The 18840-nt window shown below is 41.6% G+C and overlaps 1 protein-coding gene across 1 annotated transcript in view; it reads right to left on the bottom strand.

Annotated features, from left to right (window-relative positions):
* Positions 1–18840, bottom strand: part of SEC13 (SEC13 homolog, nuclear pore and COPII coat complex component) — a gene marked incomplete in the record, with an annotated part of 687168 nt that overhangs the window by 453307 nt on the left and 215021 nt on the right. The window contains 1 exon segment of the mRNA XM_044078635.1: positions 2044–2086. Coding sequence (XP_043934570.1) covers positions 2044–2086 — 43 coding nt within the window.

Below are 18840 nucleotides of genomic sequence, written 5' to 3'. Positions count from 1 at the left end.
ATTGGTAAATATCCTAGGGGCAATAAAGAGGTCAAAGGGCAAAGCAGAGAACTGAAAATGCAAGGAAGAAAGAGAAACTTAAACCTTTCCTGAAAAGGGGATGTATGAGGATATGAAGGTAGGCATCCTTGAGATCCAGAGAGACCAGAAAGGCCTGGGGTAGAAGGGGAAATACAGTTGCGGCAGAGGTACCCGAGACAACTACCAAACAATCTTCTGGGCTTTCACTAGCCTTGAAAGACAGGTCTGGAGGAGGCTGGAGAGCAGCCATATCAGACCTAAGTTTTTTGTCCTTTTTCTTGGCAGACAGCTGACCCCCGGGACAGAAGATGCTGTCATACACTTTGAGCCAACTGCTTAAGATGCTGGTTTTCAAGGTAAATAGATAAAGAGGAAAGCCTACTGTAAGGTCTTGGGGACAAAAGCCTGGAAGATAAATAACTGCATATGGTCATGGGAAGCACCCAAACAGAAAAGACACCAAGTGTGAAGGTTTTTATGGGTAACCTACCTCCCACTCTGACATTTTCTCTTTCTGGATTACATGACCCTAACAGCACTAAATAAAAAAAAAAGTTAAAAAGAAACCCCAATGGGGCATTTAGCTGAAACACGGCTTGGTAACCAGCACACCAAAAGGGTATTCTGACAAACATTCAATGATGGCATTCTGGTGGTAAAGAAGTTCTGAGTGTGTGCGTCCATAAATCATTTTTGTGCCCTATGCCTTGTGCAGGAAGTGTACGTGTGACGTAAAACACCCGTAAGTACTGAAGGCTTTGGTATACTAGCTGGACATTGGGCTACCCTTGGCAGGAGATCCCTTAGGTTTTGAATACTGCAACAGTGAACAGAAGGGCATCAGCTTTCCTGCCATTTTTATTTGCTTGACAGAAAAGCTGTCAATCATCAATACCATGTTAAGCAAGCCACTACTGTATAGGCAGCATGTTTCACTGCTTATACGCACACATGAATATATTCTAGATGTGACTACAAGTATATCTAGTAAATACTGGGTAAATATATGTTGTTACATCAGACAGGCAGAATTTCATTAGAGAAAGGAATTTTCTAAAAATTAGTTTTTAACTGATTTTTATTAGGAATACCTTGCTCTCATGTAAGGGAATAACATATTTAATAAAGTCTGGAAAAAAATGCATTTGGTGAGGTGGGTTGTGAATAAGTCAATGAGAGCATCTTATTTTAGACAGCACAAGAGTGAGGTTTGAATGTACACGATCCTGAAGCTTATTTATTTAATTTTTTTCTTTAGTAATTTTGTTCAGTTGAATTACACAAAAAATGACTAAATAAATAAAATTAAAAAAAAAAAAAAAACATAAGCTTCAGGATCATGGACATTCAAACCTCACTCTTGTGCCGTCTAAAATAAGATGCTCCCATTGACTTTTTCATGACTTGCTTCACCAAATAAATTTCTTTCAGATTTTATTAAATATACATTATTCCCTCACATTAGAGCAAAGTACTCTTAATAAAAATACAGTCAAAAATTAATTTTAAGAAAATTCTTTTCTCTAATGAAATTCTGGCTAAAAGGACCAGTTCTTTACCAGTTCAACTTTAACATATTTATATATTTGAAATAAAAGTTCTGTGGTACATCCAAGCCCACCAAAAAGTTAAGAATCCACCATCTTAACCAGGGGTTCCAAAGTTGGTTCCACAATCAAATTAAACTAAAGTTTTTCTTCTCCATACTAATCTTATACCTACCAGGAAGGCCATCTGACTCCAAACAGCACATAAAAGAGGCAAGATTACTGCACTTAAAGCTAATCTGTCCTCTTTAAACAGTGCTTTCAACAGATCTTCTGATATGCTAATTATACACATACTAAAATGTTCGTGGCTTCATAATTTCATATATATAATTTTTCTTGCCATCTAACATATTTACACACATTTCAAACACTGATCATGCCATAAGGCACACATGTATTACTAAAGAAGAAAACTAACAAGATTCAAAACGGAAAGCAAAATAAAAAAATAGTCGGGAAATAAGCAACTCACAATCATGTCTTCATGGGATGTATCCACAGTGTTAATTACAGAAACCTGCAGAATAAAAAAGACAAAGAAATGATAATCTTCTTATAAACCTTATAAGGAGTTCAACAATTTTATCTTTACAAAAAGAAAAACAAAGATGCAATGAACATGAAATTCTACATTCCTGATGTTCTCCTAAAGATTCAAATCAGATTCACAGTTTAATGCCAGCGAATGTCTAAGACCCTTCCACCCATTAGCTATCCACTCCAAATCATGTCATACTTGAGAAGGAAACATTCAGCATCTTTTTCAATGACTCACTCTAATGGCAGATCTCTCTGCAGTACTTGATGAGCTGAAGAATACCTACTCAGAGATGGTGATGGAGGGGGGAAAAAGACCATACTCCTTTACTGAAAAGACTTGACCATACTACTCTTACTATATTTGCCTTATTCATAATCTCTGGGGAAATCAATCGCTTCAGTCTTACTTCCCAAGGCCAGAAATCATCGCTTCAGTCTTACTTCCTAAGGCCCAGTCTCGAACAGTACCAAAATAAAAATTAGGGTTCATTACTATGATGCAAGTGCATCTAAACTTCACATACCAAGCTGCAGTACATATTGTGACCTACAGGTGGCAAAAAAGTAAATCATAAGAGGAGTGTGGCAATCTGAAGCATTCAGAATTCTTCCAGACAATAATACTCTATGTGCTACAGTTTCAGCATCACACCTGAACTTCTGGCAAGCTTTAGTTAAATACATTCCCTCAGAGTTTTACATTTTATAAGTTCATACACTACTTATAAAAGACGAGGAGTAGAAAATGCATGACTTACAAATTGTATTATTTCTCATAAAATTAAGAACTTTATACTGGATTAATCTGACAGGCAAACATTACAGTATAAAGTAAACTTGATTGAATTTTAAGAAAATGTTTTGTTTGCTGTTAATGGGATAACGGAATGATCCAGAAAGACTCATTTCAGCTACTGTCTGGTAGAATAAAAATAACCTGTTAAAACTACAAAGCACTTGTGCTTAATATTTTTCAGGTCACCAAAAAGTAAGTATTCACTGGAGTTAGTGAGAATGTGAATAACTTGGAAGCTTTCATTTGAGGGCAAAACATGAACGAATGAGTTAGACTGCTTCTGTATTGTTTTCTTCTAGAAGGCTGGTGTATTTTTGCAAATTTCGAAAAGTCATTTGACTAAAGTACAAATGCTTCTACGTTACAAGAAAAAAAAGTTAAAAGCTCTACAAAAACAAAATCCTCTTAATCGACTGTTACCCAGTAACACAGTCAAACCTAAACTGGAGCATGAGAAACCTAACATTTTAATGAAATCTTTGAAAAAGAGAGTACTAGATATATTGATAAAAATTTGTACACGTTTCAAAATCTTGTTCTGTGCCTGGAAATAGTAGAAGAAAATGAATTTCACCAAACACTAGTGCCAAGGCAGAAAATAATTCTATGTCTAGGGATTTAGACAAAGTAAAGCTGTGGAAGAACTAACCATAACAGTGTATGTCCTACTGATTATTGTTGCAGTATTCATGACATATGGGTTGTCAACACTGACATGCAGCCAGGGTATCAAAGCTTTACCTTCCCAACATTTTACATCCAATGCATGACCTCAGCACATATGCACTGGAATATATAGTCGGAGGATCCATGCTTGTACACCCATCTATCTCTAGGTCAGAGCCCTGAAGACTACTGACAGAGCAGACAGGTCAGCTAGGAGGGGTGTAGCTTGAATAGTTAAGAAAACTCCCCTGTTCCCATGTAACAGAGCAAAGGCTAAAGCAAAGAGGGGAGAAGAAAATGAAGGTTAAAGTGAGAAAGAAAACAGGATGACGGGGCGGATGGAATACTGCAACAGTAGGACATTTATTGTTATGGCAAATTCTTAAACAACTGTACCATGTCATGATTGAATGGGCTGTTGCAGTATTCTGGACATATGGGTGATTCCCAAGCTGCAGGAGGAAGGAATGGTGGTTGGCTACTGAGAGGAAGAGTTGTCCAGCAGCCTGGACAGGCTGCCATGGACCTGGAGAAAGAATCAATTTTTTGCAGTGTTTGGTAAAAGTGTGAACATAAACAGTGCATCCACCTCTAAAACAGACCTGGAGTCTAGCCCCTGAGGAAACTATTGCCCTAGTGCAATGTGCTTTAGGGAAGGAAGAGGTCTTACCACTGTGTGAGAAGCAGAAAGAGACTGCCTTAGAAATCGAAGCGCAATAGTTTGCTTGGAAACTGGCTGTTGTAGCTTAGTGCTCATAAATGATAGAAACAGCTGGTCAGTGTTTATGAAGGATTTAGTTTTGTCCATATAAAAATCTCAGTTGTCTGTGAAAGTTCTTTCCCAGTTTTGCAGACTGGGAAAGAAGTGGAAAGATGAATAGCCTGATTGAGTAGCAGCTTGTTCACTACCTTAGGCACAAAGAATAAATTAGCCCCAAGAGTCACCCTATCATTGTGAAAAAGAGAAGGGGGATGGCCATGAGATCTAGTAACCTGAAACTCTCCTAACAGTGGTGACAGCCAAGAGGATGATGGTTTTCCAGGTACAGAATTTTAGAGAAGCAGAAAAACCTGGTTCAAAGGGAGGCAATGTCAGCTTTTCAAGCACAAAATTAAGGTCCCAAGGAAGAGAGATAGGCTTCCTTGGTTAAGATGCAAGACATAAAAGTGGGAAGACTAGGAGGTAGAAAGGCACAGATAGCAGACGTGAGCTTTTACAAAAAAGTAGGCAAAGCTTGATCGAAGTCTGCACAAAGATATCTGCACTACAGCAGGAACTTGTGATAAGACAGGGTCCTAACTATGTTTATGGTACCAACAGGAAAATCTTTTTCATTTAACAGTACAAAATTTTCTAGTGGTGAGTTTTCTTACCTTTTGAAGAATTTGAATAACCTCTTCAGAGAACTGTTTTTGAGGAATTAAAATCTTATCTACAGGGTCAGGCTGAGAGAGAGAAGATTTAGGTGGAACAGCAATCTTTTTTGCTGAGTTATCAGGTCCAGTTACAGAGGAATTCTCCTGTAATTTCCAATGTTGCCTCTGCCAAAATAGTGAGTTTGGGTGCTTCTTTTTGTGCCTTCAGAAGACTTTTTTTTTGGAAGAAGTGTTAGAAGAGGAAAGGTATACAGTAACATCCCTGTCCACTACAAGGAGAAGGAATATGTCCCTCCAAGCTGTGGAAGGAGGGTCCCTGGTACAGAAAGTACAGTTGTGTACACTTACCATAAATGTAGATGTTAGTGTATTTACTGTTGCAGTCATCACATTTGGGTTATCTGCCTGCAGGGAGCCCTCAGCCAGCCTGAATACCAGTGTCTTCGGATTTTTGCGTCGGATGCTGTCGCTTCTTCCTTGACGTCAGGTCGTCAGGGGTATAAAACATGCAGCCGATGCCATTACATCAGTTTTTCTTGCCCCAGATGTCAAGTACCCCCACAATAGGAAGCAATTATACGGTATGGTACACCCTCAGCAAAAATCAAATACACATGATATAATACATGCCAAACAAGAAGGAAAGGTAGAGCCAAAAGAAGACAGGGGGCTGGAGGGAGGGTAACCAGGACTGCAAAAGTGAATACACTCTAACATCTACATTTATGGTAAGTGTACACAACTGTACTATGTTCTTCCTGTTTCACTGTTGCAGTCATCACATTTGGGTTGATTCCCAAAGCTAAGGAAGGGAGGAGGAAGTTAAAGAGCATTAGGGACAGCTATTAATCCCTGCAAGACTGCAGTGGCAAATCCAGCTCTGGATTTAGAAAAGATAGGCAAGTGGCAATGCTTGGCGAAGGTATGTACAGAGTTCCAGGTAGCAGCTTCTAGGATGTCCCTGGTAGGACCCCTCTCAGAAATGCCGCAGAGGTAGATGCAGCCCTGGTGGAATGTGACCTTATCCCCTGTGGGGGGGTAGGTTTTCCATGGTGCTTGTAGCAGAAATGAATGCGATGGGCTGTCCATTTGGAAATGGTTTGCTTTGAAATAGCCTTCTCCTCTGCCCCTGCAGCAAAGCTAAGTAGGAGCTGTTCAGATTTCTGATAGATTCTATTTGGACAGAACTAAGCCTAAGTAGTCTGTGCACTTCCAGAGTGCAGTATTCGTTCCCCTTTGTTTTGTGGATTAGGGAAAAAAGTAGGCAAATGAATGGACTGATTTAGGGCCACAGAAGACACCTCCTTGGGCATAAAGGAAGGATTAGTCCTGAGAGAAACCCTGTCTGCATGGAAGATAATGAAGGGTTCCACTGCCATGAGGGCCTGAAATTCAAACACTCTTCTAGCTGAAGTAATGGCTAGAAGTAAGGCCGTTTTCAAAGAAAGGAATTTCAACTCTACTTTAGAAGTTGGTTCAAAGGGGGGAAGGGTGAGCTTTTCCAATACAAAGTTAAGGTCCCAGGCTGGAGTGGGAGCTCTCCTGGGGGGGGGGTCTTAAATTTTTGGCCCCTCTAAGGAATTGCTTTAGCAAGGGGTGAGAGAAGAGGGGTGGCTCAGTATTATAATGTGCTGAAATGGCAGAGGCATGAATTTTAATTGAAGAGAAGGATAAGCCCTTGTGGAGCATTTCTGTTAAGTACTGTAGAATATGAGGTAAGCTGGGCACTGCTGTGCCCATCCCCTGAGCTAGGCTCCAGGAACAGTATCTTTTCCACTTTTCAGCATATGATTTTCTAGTACTAGGCCTCCTTGCCTCGAGAATGACATCCAGTACCTGCTTACTGAGGGATGCTAGGGGAGAGCTCAAGTAATTAGCCAGGCTGCAAGGTTCAGTGTTTGAAGCTGAGGGTGCAGAATCTGACCCGCCTGCTGGGACAACAGGGAAGAGGTCTGAGGCAGGTGCCATGGTTGTAGCAGTGTCATACTGCACGAGAGGGGGTAACCAGTGCTGGCGTGGCCAGTCTGGTGTAATCAGTATTGTCCTTGGCTTGTCCTGTTTGATCATTAGTAGAACCTTCGAGAGGAGAGGCAGAGGGGGAAAGGCATAAACAGAGGTTTTCCCAGGTGAAGGACAGGGCATCAATTTTCCAAGCTTGGCTGTGGGGAGTTCGCGTGCAGAGTTTGTGCAATTGGTAGTTTTGAGGGGAGGCAAACAGGTCCACCTCTAGAGTCCTCCATTTGTTCTTCAAGAGGTTGAATATTTTGGGTTCTAGTTTCCATTTGTGTGGGTCCATGAGATTTCTGCTTAGGTCGTCTGCCAGTGAATTTAGTTTGCCTGGCAGGAAATGAGCTTACAGGTGTACTTGGTAGCCCAAGGCTGTGTTCCACAGAGCCATGGCTAGTCTGCAGAGAGGGTACAAGTATGTTCCCCCCTGCTTGTTTATGTACTACATAACAGTGGTGTTGTCTGTCTTTACCAATAGTTGTCATGGAAGAATATGGTCTTTTAAGGCTGTCAGAGCATTCTGTACAGCTAACATTTCTTTCTGATTGATATGCAGGTGCATCTGTCTCAGGTTCCATCTGCCCTGAATGCACTGCCCTGTCATGTGAGCCCCCCCATGCATAGTCTGATGCGTCTATTAAGGTTTGGGTGGCAGGGGGAAGAGTGAAAGGGAGTCCCTTGTTGCAGTAGCAGGACTCTGCCCACCAAAGGAACTCTGTCTTCATACAAGGAATGATCAAAATCATTATTTCCAGGTCCTGAGAATGTTGACACCATAGGCTTTTTAGATACAATTGGAGTTTCCTCATATGCAGTCTTGCACATGGAATTAGTAAAATGCAAGAGGCCATGAACCCCAGGGCTTGCCGTATTTTCCTTGCAGATAGCTGGGGTTTTGTGGCCAATAGCTTGAAGTAGGTTGTCAAACTTGTTTCTCCGGAGTGAGGAACGCCATCTGGGAAGTTGTGTTCAAGCTTGCTCCCAGGAATACAATCTGTTGGCAGGGTACTAGGTGATATTTCTTTTCGTTGATGGTGTACCCCAGAGAGTTTAGACGTTTCTTTACAAATGCCAGGTGTTGTAATAGCAAGCCCTGGCTTTCTGCCTGAATAAGACAATTGTCCAAGTATGGGTAAATCTGAATATTTCTCAGCCTGCAAAATGCAATGGCTGGAGCTAGACACTTTGTGAATACCCTGGGTGCAGTAGATAAGCCAAAGGGAAGTGCAGAGAACTGATGGTGCATGGAGCCTGCCCTGAAGTGTTGGTATTTCCTGCAAGATTCCCTTATTGGGACGTGGAGGTAAGCTTCCTTTAAGTCTAGGGTTGCCAGCCAGACATCCTTGGCTAGTATGGGAAGAAACTGTTGCAGAGTTAGCATTTTGAATTTTGGAACTACCAGAAATGTTTTGAGAATAGAGAGGTCCAGAATATGACACCAGGAGTGGTCTTTTCTGGGTACCAGAAAAAGACTTGAATAAAAACCTTGTCCCCTTTGTTCTGCTGGGACAGGTTGAATAGCCCTGATATTGAGAAGGAAGGAACCTGCTGTTGGGCCTCCACCGAATGATTTGGGGGGGTAGGACTGGCCAACCTTTTGGGGTTGGTAGTGTGTGGAAGTGGAATCTGTATCCTTGAGAAACTATGTTCAAAACCCATTTGTCCTGGGTAATGAGTTCCCATTTTTTTGCATGCAGGGCGAGCTTTCCTCCTAAGGGAGCAGGTAGTTGAGCAGGGCTTGGAAGGGTTAAGGTTAAGTCACTGTGCCATTTTTCCATAGGGGGGCGGCTTACTGCTCCCTGCTTTGGAAGTGGGAGTCCCCCACTGTTTAGTTCTGTGCATAGCCTGAGACTGTTGCCTAGGTGGTCTGCTGTTCCTGGGTTTGGACTGAAGGCCTAGAAGGAACTGGAAAGGACCAGTCCTTTGAAGGCCAAGGCCTACTGAATCTGGGAGGCTGCACTTATAGGAAATCTTTAACAGTTTGCATAGATTTAGCTTTTTCCTCCATCCTTTTGAGGACTTCTGCTTTGTTGCCAAAAAGGCGGTCTTGGTTTAAGGGAGCATCCAGTAACTTGGCTTTTATATGATCTGGCAAGTTTTGTTCCTTAAGCCAAGCATGCCTTCTAATTACAGACCCAGTGACAGCAGCCCTGCAAAATGCTTCTAAAGCGTCAAAACCATACTGCAAACTATGTTTACCAACTTGTTCTGCAGAATGCATTAAATCCCACAATTCTGTGTGTTCAGTACAGTCAGGAATCAACATCATTTTCTGTTTAAGTAGTCCCATAATATGCTGCGGATACTTTAACATATGAAACTGGCAATTTAAAGCCCTAATGGCCAAAGTAGCAGAAGTGTATACCTTCTTACCACATCTAAGACTCTAGAATCTCTATCAGAAGGGGTAAGATTTTTGGCAGCAGTAGCCTTAATGCCTTTTGGTCCTTGGGATATGGCCCTCTGGATCCGCAGAAGGATTCTTGAAGAGGATCTTGTGAGAGTCAGGTACTCTGTAGTACCTGCCAGGTTTTCTGGGAGCTGAAGGTAGTGTGTCTGGGGTAAGGCTAGATTCCAACAAAGCATCATCTACAATGTCCAGAACAGGAGGGATAGCTAAAGGCCTGTGTTGAGGTAGTAGTAAGAATTCCCTAAGGCTCTTTTTGGACTCAGAGTAATCCTGGCTTTCCCAGTGGAAATGCTCCCTAAGTGTGTGCAAGGTTTCACCGAAAGAAAAATCCTCTGGAGGGGAAGCAGAGGGAATGGAATCCTCTGCATCACAATCCTCATAAGTAGATCTGGGCAAATCCTGGTAACCAGGAGGAGCAGAAATATCAGATTCCTGATCAGAAGAATCAGAAAGAAAATCAATTCTAGGTCTCTTAGAGGGGGAAGGCTGGCTTCCCCTAATTAAGGAAATAAGGTCTTCAGCCATTCTAAGCGTTTTTTTTAGACATATGGGCCCGGGCCTGCGGTTTGGTCGTCTAGGCGTGGTGCGAGTTTCTGGCCTGGATAAAAACGATGGTGTCTGTTTAATATGAATGTCTGTAGGCCTGAATACACCCTCAGAAGCTGGTGCCTGACACAGCAGCTCAGGACCAATCCAAGGTAGAGACATCCGCAGGTTCCATAGTCGAAGAAGCATCTTGTGGCATACCGGACTCCGAATGGGTCTCAGTAGAGGCCTGAGAATCAGAAGTAGCAGGTATCAGGGGCTGCGAAAGTGCCTCACTGAGTACTAACGGACTGGCAACTAGCTTAACAGAAGCGTGTCGACAGTTTTGGACCTATGCAGTCTGTCTCTGTCTTTACCCCTTACGTTTTTTCGGAATATCAAAAGTCGGATGACTTGACGAAGCCATTTTGGAGTACACAGAATGAGTACGAAAGTAATTAGCTGCAAAAACAGCCAGACGATGAATATTTCGGGCATTGAACAAGGCACAAAACAGACGTGGGACATTGTGGTTTGGGCCTAAACAGGGGATGCAGTAAGAATGAAAATCTCTATAAGGTATTTGTTTTCCACAGGTAAGACGATTGTTGACTTTTACTGACATCAGTTAGAGCCAAAAAAAAAAAAAAGGATTCCCAACGGGGTACTTAGCTTTTTTGAAGACTTCAGGTCTGAAACTCGAAAATGAAAATTTCAGGAGTCGGCCGACCGGCACTTGCGAACTGCTTCTGCTTCGGGCACCGCAAGGCAAGAAAGACTGATGTAATGGCGTTTGCTGCATGTTTTATACCCCTGATGACCTGACGTCATGGAAGAAGCTACAGCATCCAAAGCAGAAATCTGAAGACTCTGGTATTCAGGCCGGCTGAGGGCTACCTGCAGGCAGATAACCCAAATGTGCGACTGCAACAGTGAAACACGAAGAACATCTGGGGAAGACTATGCTATTTTGGTAGGTGATGCAAAGAAGTCTACATAAGAAGTGCCACACTGAAAATGATCATGTGGAAACCCCCTCTGTTCAAAGACCATTCACATGGGGGTCCTTCCAGGAAGCAGCTTAGGGAGTATGCTAGCACATTGTCCTGAGAAGGGATATACATGGCTGAGTGAGTGATGTTCATTTGTGTTGCCAATTACATACTTCCTGTGTTAGCCTGCACAGTTAGTAAGACCTGGTGCCTCGTGGTTTATTTACCACATGACTGTGGTGTTTTCTGTGTACATTAGGAGTGGCCTGGGTTTCCAAAGGTGGAAGAAAATCTGAACAGTTTTGCAGAAGGATGCTAATTTCTTTCAGACTGACATGTCCTTTCAGGAACTGAGGTTGCCATTTCCACTGCATTCGGTGTGATCTTATCCATGCCCCATGCCTGATTCAAGGCATCTGTGTGAACCTGCTTAAGAGGAAGAGGTGATGTGAATGGCAGCCCTGGCTAGAGGATGACCTGTCCCTTATACCAAAAGTAGCTCCTTTTTGAGACAATGGAGGAGTGGAATCAGGGTGTCCAAGGAGTGACAGTGCTGAGACCACACAGATTTCAGGTCTAATTGAATTTTCCTCATGTGAAATCTGGCTAGGGGGAGCACAGGGATGGTGTCTGACATGAATCCCAAACTCCTTCAGATCACCCTAGCTGAGCAATGGGTTTTCAAAGGAGAGGTTTTGGAAATAACTGGACAGACTGTGAACTTTCTTCTGGAGAAGGAAGATATGAATTGTCCAGTCTGCAGCTCAGAAAAACCAGATCCTGTTTTGGGACCATGTGTGTTTTAGTTTGTAGTAAAACCCAGAACCGTCACAGCATGGAGGTTGAAGTGCAGATGCTGAAGAAGAATTTCTGGAGGGACACCCTGGATCAGAGGTCATCCAGGCAGGTAAAAATCTGAATTCCCGAGTGTGACAGAAAGCTATGACTGGAGCAAGACACTGTGGAAAGACCAAAAGGCAGAGCAGTAAACTGAAAATGTGAGGAGCCAGAGAAAAACTACAAAAAACAGGGGAGCCAGCAGACTGCAGCATCCAATATTTACTTAAATAGCTAAATAGTATAATAAAAATAAAAGCAAACAAAAACAGATCGGTTTCGGCTATAGGAAGTAATGGGAAATCAATGCTCCACACCTATGGTCATCCCCTCATTGGTCAGATCAGGCCATACGCTAATAACCCTTAACATCCACATCCCACCCCACCCCCCAGTAAGGAAACCTCCGTAAAAAAAACCTGTCAAAAACCAACTTAATGCTACTCAAGTCAGAAGTTACAAACTTCATGACACCCATGCAGACGGGAACTGAAAGTTCGACTGCTGAGTCCTACACTAAGGCACTGTACAAGCACATCCACTCATGCATGAATCATGCCATCCCAAACAGAACCAATATGCTCTCCTCCAAAAAATCCCAAATAGAACCAAGATGCTCTCCTCCAAAAAAAGGAAGCCAATCTGGTGGTCCCCTGCCATAAACAACCTTTACAACAAAAGGAAGAAACTGTTGCAGAAAAGAGGAAAATCCCAGGATGCAAAAAACTCCCTTACCAGTCTCAGTAAGAAGTTGAGATCCCTCAAAACATCCTCCAAAGCTAGTTACAAAAATAAAATTGCCAAAGATTCCAAAAGACAACCACAAGGCATTCTATAACTATGTCAAGAATCTAAATGGCAATGCTCTGAGCTACAACAGAATGGCATTAAATATACTGATCCCAAGGATATTGCCAATATCCTGGCAGATCGATTCAGTGCCAACTTCACCCCCCTCTCACCCCCTAAATGGCCCATCTCAATACCAGAAGATTGCCAAATTCTGGTAATAACGGACACACAGGTAAAAAACGCACTATCCAAAGCTAAGAATACAGCATCCATGGGACCAGATGACATCTCAGGCTGTGTACTACATGAACTACAAAATGAACTGGCACCTCACCCAAGTATGTTTAATCATACCCTCACCTCAGGCTTCATGCCCACTGAGTGGCACACAGCTACAGTTATCCCACTTCACAAGGGGGGATCCATCTTGGATCCCGAGAGCTACCGTCCCATCAGTCTGACGAGCCTGATCTGCAAGGCCATGGAACTTATAAACAAAGACATTGGCAAAATTAAACACTGGATCCCACCCAGTTTGGGCTCGTGAAGGGCCGATCTTGTCTCCTGAACCTGATTGACTTCTTCGAATCAGTCTCCAGAGCCGTGGACGAGGGTAAGGCAGTCCACACAGCCTATCTGGACCTCACCAAGGCCTTTGACACCATCCCCAACTCTAGAATCATAGATAAACTTACTAAGCTGGGCATTAATCCCTACGTCACTCGATGAGTTGCCAACTGGCTTACTGACAGAACGCACACTGTAAAAGTAGCTGACTCCAAATCCAGCTCCAAACAAGTGGAGTACCTCAGGGTTGAGTCCTGGGACCTCTCTTGTTTGGCATCTACTTCTCCGAAGTACAGGCCAACACTAAGGGACACTGGCTAACAAAGTTGACAGATTACTGCAAACTGGGAGCCATTATTGAATCCCCAAATGATATTGATACTCTACAAAAGGGCCTTACAGAAACAGATGCTTGGTGCCAGAGCCATGGGCTCAAGCTCCATGCCAAGAAATGTACAGTTATCCCCTATGGGAAAAAAACATGTACTCATGAATTACTACATAGGTGGCAGTACACTAAACATCGAAAGTATGATGAGACTTAGGGACACAGGTGGACAGTGGTTTCACCTTCAATAACACATCGCCACAACAGTCAGGAAATCCTATGTGGCACACCTCATCACTAAGGGCTTTTCATCCAGAAAAAAAAAGGAGGTCATTGTCCCACTGTACTCATCCCTCATTAGACACATTATAGAATACAACACCCCATTTGGTATGTACCTCTCAAGACATCTGCAACAACTGGAAAGGCTGCAGAAATCACAGGCCTAAAGCAGATGCCCTATGCTGACCGCCTTAAAAAACTCCAGCTATACTCTGTCGCATATCGTCTACTCAGAGGTGATCTCTGCTTAACATACAAGGCCATGTCAAACCCAGAGCTGCTGGACATGCTAAATCCCAATCCCTCAGAGCCACATGCTCCAGGGATTTAAACCTTGTCATCACAATAAACAAAACATGCTGGAGGGATAGGTTCCTGACCCAGAGACTCCCCAGACTCTGGAATAGACTGCCCATACATGTCAAGCAGAGCACCTCTTTGGCCCTCTTCAAAAGGAACTTTGATGACTGGATGGGAGAAAGGAACTTCATCCCAGGGATCACATCAGTCGCCCTGCTAGACAGGGGTGCAGGGAAGTAAACAGTGTGGGAAGAAATAGCCAGGGAATTACGGCTAGGCTTGTATAGGCCCCTAAGGCAGATAGCCTAGTATCAACCTATGAACCTGGCAGCTTCATCCTTAGCATCCTTTTCCCAATATACCCAGCATCCCTCCTCAGCACATGTCCAAAACAATGCAATCTCACCTCTCTGGCTTAGTCTCCAAACTGTCCAACCTGGGCTGACCCTCTTATAATTATTCCTAATCCTGTCTATCCTTGGCACACCCAGTGCAAATCTCAACATCTTTAACTCTGCCACATCCAGCTCGTACTCCTACCTTTTTGCCACTGCCACTGTCTCCAACCCATATAACATAGCTGGTCTTACTAAGCTTTTGTAGGCCTTCCCTTTCACTCTTACTGGTACTAGTCTGTCACAACATTGGAGAATTCTAACCTCTGATAATAAGTGTAAAGGGCTACTAGGAAACACACCAACTTTTTGTTTTTAAGAATCACCCCTCATTAAAGAAAATGTTATGTTAGGTTATAAACCCCTGACGGTCAGAGGAGAGCCCCTAGCCAGAGGATAGGGATGTTCTCATGCCATCATTGTAGTGCATGCAGATATGTGGATTCAGATGACCAGTTTGCATTCGATTACAAGCTGACTGTAGTAGTAAGAATATAATCTACTGTGCGTCATGTGTAGTTTGTCAAAGTTTTTACGTTTGGAAGACCAACCGCTGCTTAAGAGATAGGATTAGAGAGCATGTTTATGGTATTAGCAAGCAAGCAAGATGTGAGGAATGCTTTATCAAAACATGTAATGTCAGCAGGGTGTGAACACCGGTTTAAGTTTATAGTTTTGGATATGCATATACCAGGCTTGAGAGGTGGTGATGTAAAAACTAAGACAGAATGTATTGCAATAAAATGGATGCATTTGCTTAGAGTCAATTAAGGTAAAGGGTTAAATGAAGTTTTTCCAATTAAGCCTTTATTGAAATCACGTGACTTGAAACACTATGCTGTGCATATAAAAACTCACTGTGGATGCAGTATTTTAGGGATCTGTAGAAGTACCTGTGTGTAAGAAAGTGCATATCCTGTTTTTTTATTGTTTTATTGATTTTATTCAGTGTGTAAAGTTTTACTAAAGTTCCTGTTTGTTCTACACTTCTGCCTGACCAGCTATTTTTTGATACACCTGTATATGTGACTGCTGAACCATCTGTGCCGTTCTGGACAGAAGGATATTATAGGGAATTCAGTATATGAGTACAGTCCCCATGCATTTGTACATTTATGTATAACTATTAGAAAAGGGCCCCTTTCACTGAAAATGTAATGATTAGCAGACTAGCTCACATTGTGGAGTGTTAAACAGTGATCAAAGAGATACTTTATATTGTACTAAGAATTCAGGAGAAGGCACACCACACTTTATTGTATTTTTACATAAACCTTATATTTGATCGCCACCCAACATAGGCCAGTTACCTATCCTTTATACATCTTTATTAACCTTTATAACAATTCCTATATATAAGGTTGGCTCCTATTAGTTGTTCAAGATGAGCATAGATATGAGTAGACATGATTGCTGATCCAATGCTGCCCATCTGAACAGTAGGATACTGGGCTTTTTTATTTATTTTTTGTAGAACTACTGGTTTGATTCAGATATTGGTCTTAGGGATATTAGTCTTCCCTTAGGTGTATGATTTGAATACAGGTATATATATATTACAGCAATGGCTATCATAGTTAATTTGTATTTGGGTACAAGTTATAAATAAATGGACATAACACTGCCTGTAACCTGTACTCAGGAATAGATTTTGTTTTTTTTTTCAATTTAATCTATGGAGCCAAAAGGCAAGGTCTATTGATTTATCAGCAAGGGCTAACATGGTCCATTTATCATGTTCTGTTTGAATATATTCATTTATTCTTTATAATGAACGTAGCATTGCTGTGCATACTCTCATATTGTTTGGAGTGATATGTTTTTATTTGAATATTTTGAGAGCATTATCAATCTATATCAAGGCATACGATCTTCCCCTTGATATCTAGTTCTGGTCAAACACAGGATTACCTTTCCTTGTCTTGTTCCTCTCATATTGAGGACTATACTCACATACTGAATTCCCTTACAAGATCCTTCTGTCCAGGAGGACACACACGGTTCAACAGTCACATATACAGATATTAATATAGTGTGTGTGTATATATATAAAAAAATATATATATATCTATATATCTATATATATATATATATCTATATATCTATATATCTATATATATATATATATATCTATACATCTATATATATATCTATATATATCTATATCTATCTATATCTATCTATATCTATCTATATCTATCTATCTATATATATCTATATCTATATATATCTATATATATCTATATATATCTATATATATATATATATATATATATATATATGTGTGTGTATATATAAAATATTATATACATATATATATATATATATATACAGAATCTATATTAGAACATCGAACATTCAAAATGTCGAGTGTTCTAACATCGACCTGTTTTCAGTGAATGCTGAAAATATCGAAGAAACAGAAAAACAAATTTTGTCCTAGGGAAAAGATTTGTTTGTCCATTTCTGTTGCTTCGGTATTTTCAGCGCTCTGGTGGAAAGTTACGGGTCGGGTTCAGGTAAGTGTGCGATTGTGTGGATGTGAGGGTTAGGGTGGGGTAGGTGAGTTAGGGGTACGGCGCAAGTGAGGTGACTGTGAGATAGTGACGGACCTAAGGGTTAGGATTTGGGTTAAGGTAAGTGGATAGTTAGTGATGTATGTATAGTTCAGTGTAGGGCTAGGTGTAAGAGTTTAGGTGTACGTGTGTGGATTGCTGTTTGTTTGGTGTGCTTCTGTTGTGTGTATGTGTTTTGGAACAGCAAATTTTTTCCCTAGGAAAAAATTTGCTGTTCTGAATGTTCGATGTTTTGAATTTGCGATTGACAAGGTTCGATATTAGAACACTCGACATTTTGAATGTTCGGTGTTCTAATATAGACCCTATATGTATATATAATTTTTTGACTACTAATGGATCTAACCTGTTTACTACAGGGATTATCATCAGATCAAGATTATCTGGCAATATTTGGTTTGGGCCACATAGCCAACCAAAACAATGGGCCTGATGATTTACAACCGGACAACACATGCGAGGCACAATTTTGCAGATTAAACAAAAGCAGGAGGTTCTTATAGACCAATGTGTGGCACTCAAAGCTTATTTAACCAATGGCATTTCACCAAGGTGCCTTAGGGTATGCATACAACCCCTAGTTAATAACACTGACAGCGAACTAACAGAACAATGTGCTATGGCCCAACAAAAAGCCTCCATGGATTTTGTGGAAGTTTTAGCTGCCCACTATGAATGAATCATTGATAAAGATATCATGGAGATTACCCAAATGCGTGAAGATATCAATAAATTTGAGGGACAGCCCTCCTATAATACATGCCTCAGGAAACTCAGCCAGGACCTATTAAATTTGGAACAACAACTAAAAGAAAGGAAAATGAGGAAGTTCCAGAAGGAATTGGCTGATTATGATTAGGGCATCCATTTTCCACTAACAAACATGTCAGGTTTGAGCACACTAACAAGAAGGTTGCCAAAAGGAAACTACCTAAATCGATCCTGAAGAAACCCACTTAATCAAGTTATGATACCTCAGGTGACGGAGTCCTCATCAGGTTTGGACCCAGATATACAGCAAGCCCCAGTAATATAAAAGGAGGCAATGGTATCACTGTTTTTTATTGCACTAATGAAGGCTATGTACGTCCTATAGCCGAAACCAGTCTGTTTTTGTTTCCTTTTATTTTTATTATGCTATTCAGCTATTTAACTTAATAAATATTGGATGCTGCAGTCTGCTGGCTCCCCTGTTTTTCCTAGTACTTCTTGTTCTTTCGAAGCTGTGCAGTTGCCGTACTTGCAGGGGCTGCTATTTTCTAACTGAGCCAGAGAAAAAAAACAAGGAATCTTCTGCATTAAGGACAAATGGGTATGTGTAAGTACACAACCTTCAGATCCTGTGACATTAAAAGAACCTAGAGGTATGATAAACGGTATAACAGTATGAAGAGAGACCATTTTGAAAGATGGCACCTACAAGTAAATGTTTAGGAGAGACAGATCTAGGATGGGTCTCCACTGCCTTTCGTTTCTTAGGACTAGAAAAAAATCCTAAAGTAAAACCATTTTCCCATGAAGTACTTTGGGAGTTGCTCAATGGTGACCTGGCTCAAGAGGTCTTGAATAATGGGGCCCAGAAGGGATATTTGGTTTCGAGAAGGTTGTGGCATGCCTTTCAGAGAAGGAATGTTTTCCAAGACTTGGCATAGCCATCCCCGATGATGCAGAGGACCTTCTTGTCCATAGTAATAGCTTCCCACATGGCCAGGGAGAGCAACAGGCATTGGGAAAGAGGGGTAATGGGACTGAGGACAGAGGAAAAGGGAGCTGCAGAAGTAGTTACAGGTTTTTAATTCCTAAGGGCAGCCTCCCTGCTGGAGGTTCCATATGGGTTTTTCAGAGTACCTTTTTCCTAGGAGTGTTCCTTTGTTTTTGA

The sequence above is a fragment of the Protopterus annectens genome, chromosome 7.part1, assembly GCF_019279795.1.
Source record: "Protopterus annectens isolate FY-2018-M chromosome 7.part1, PAN1.0, whole genome shotgun sequence".
Lineage (NCBI taxonomy): Eukaryota > Metazoa > Chordata > Ceratodontiformes > Protopteridae > Protopterus > Protopterus annectens.
Note: the sequence above shows the minus strand (reverse complement) of the source record. Positions and strands in the feature narration are given on the sequence as shown.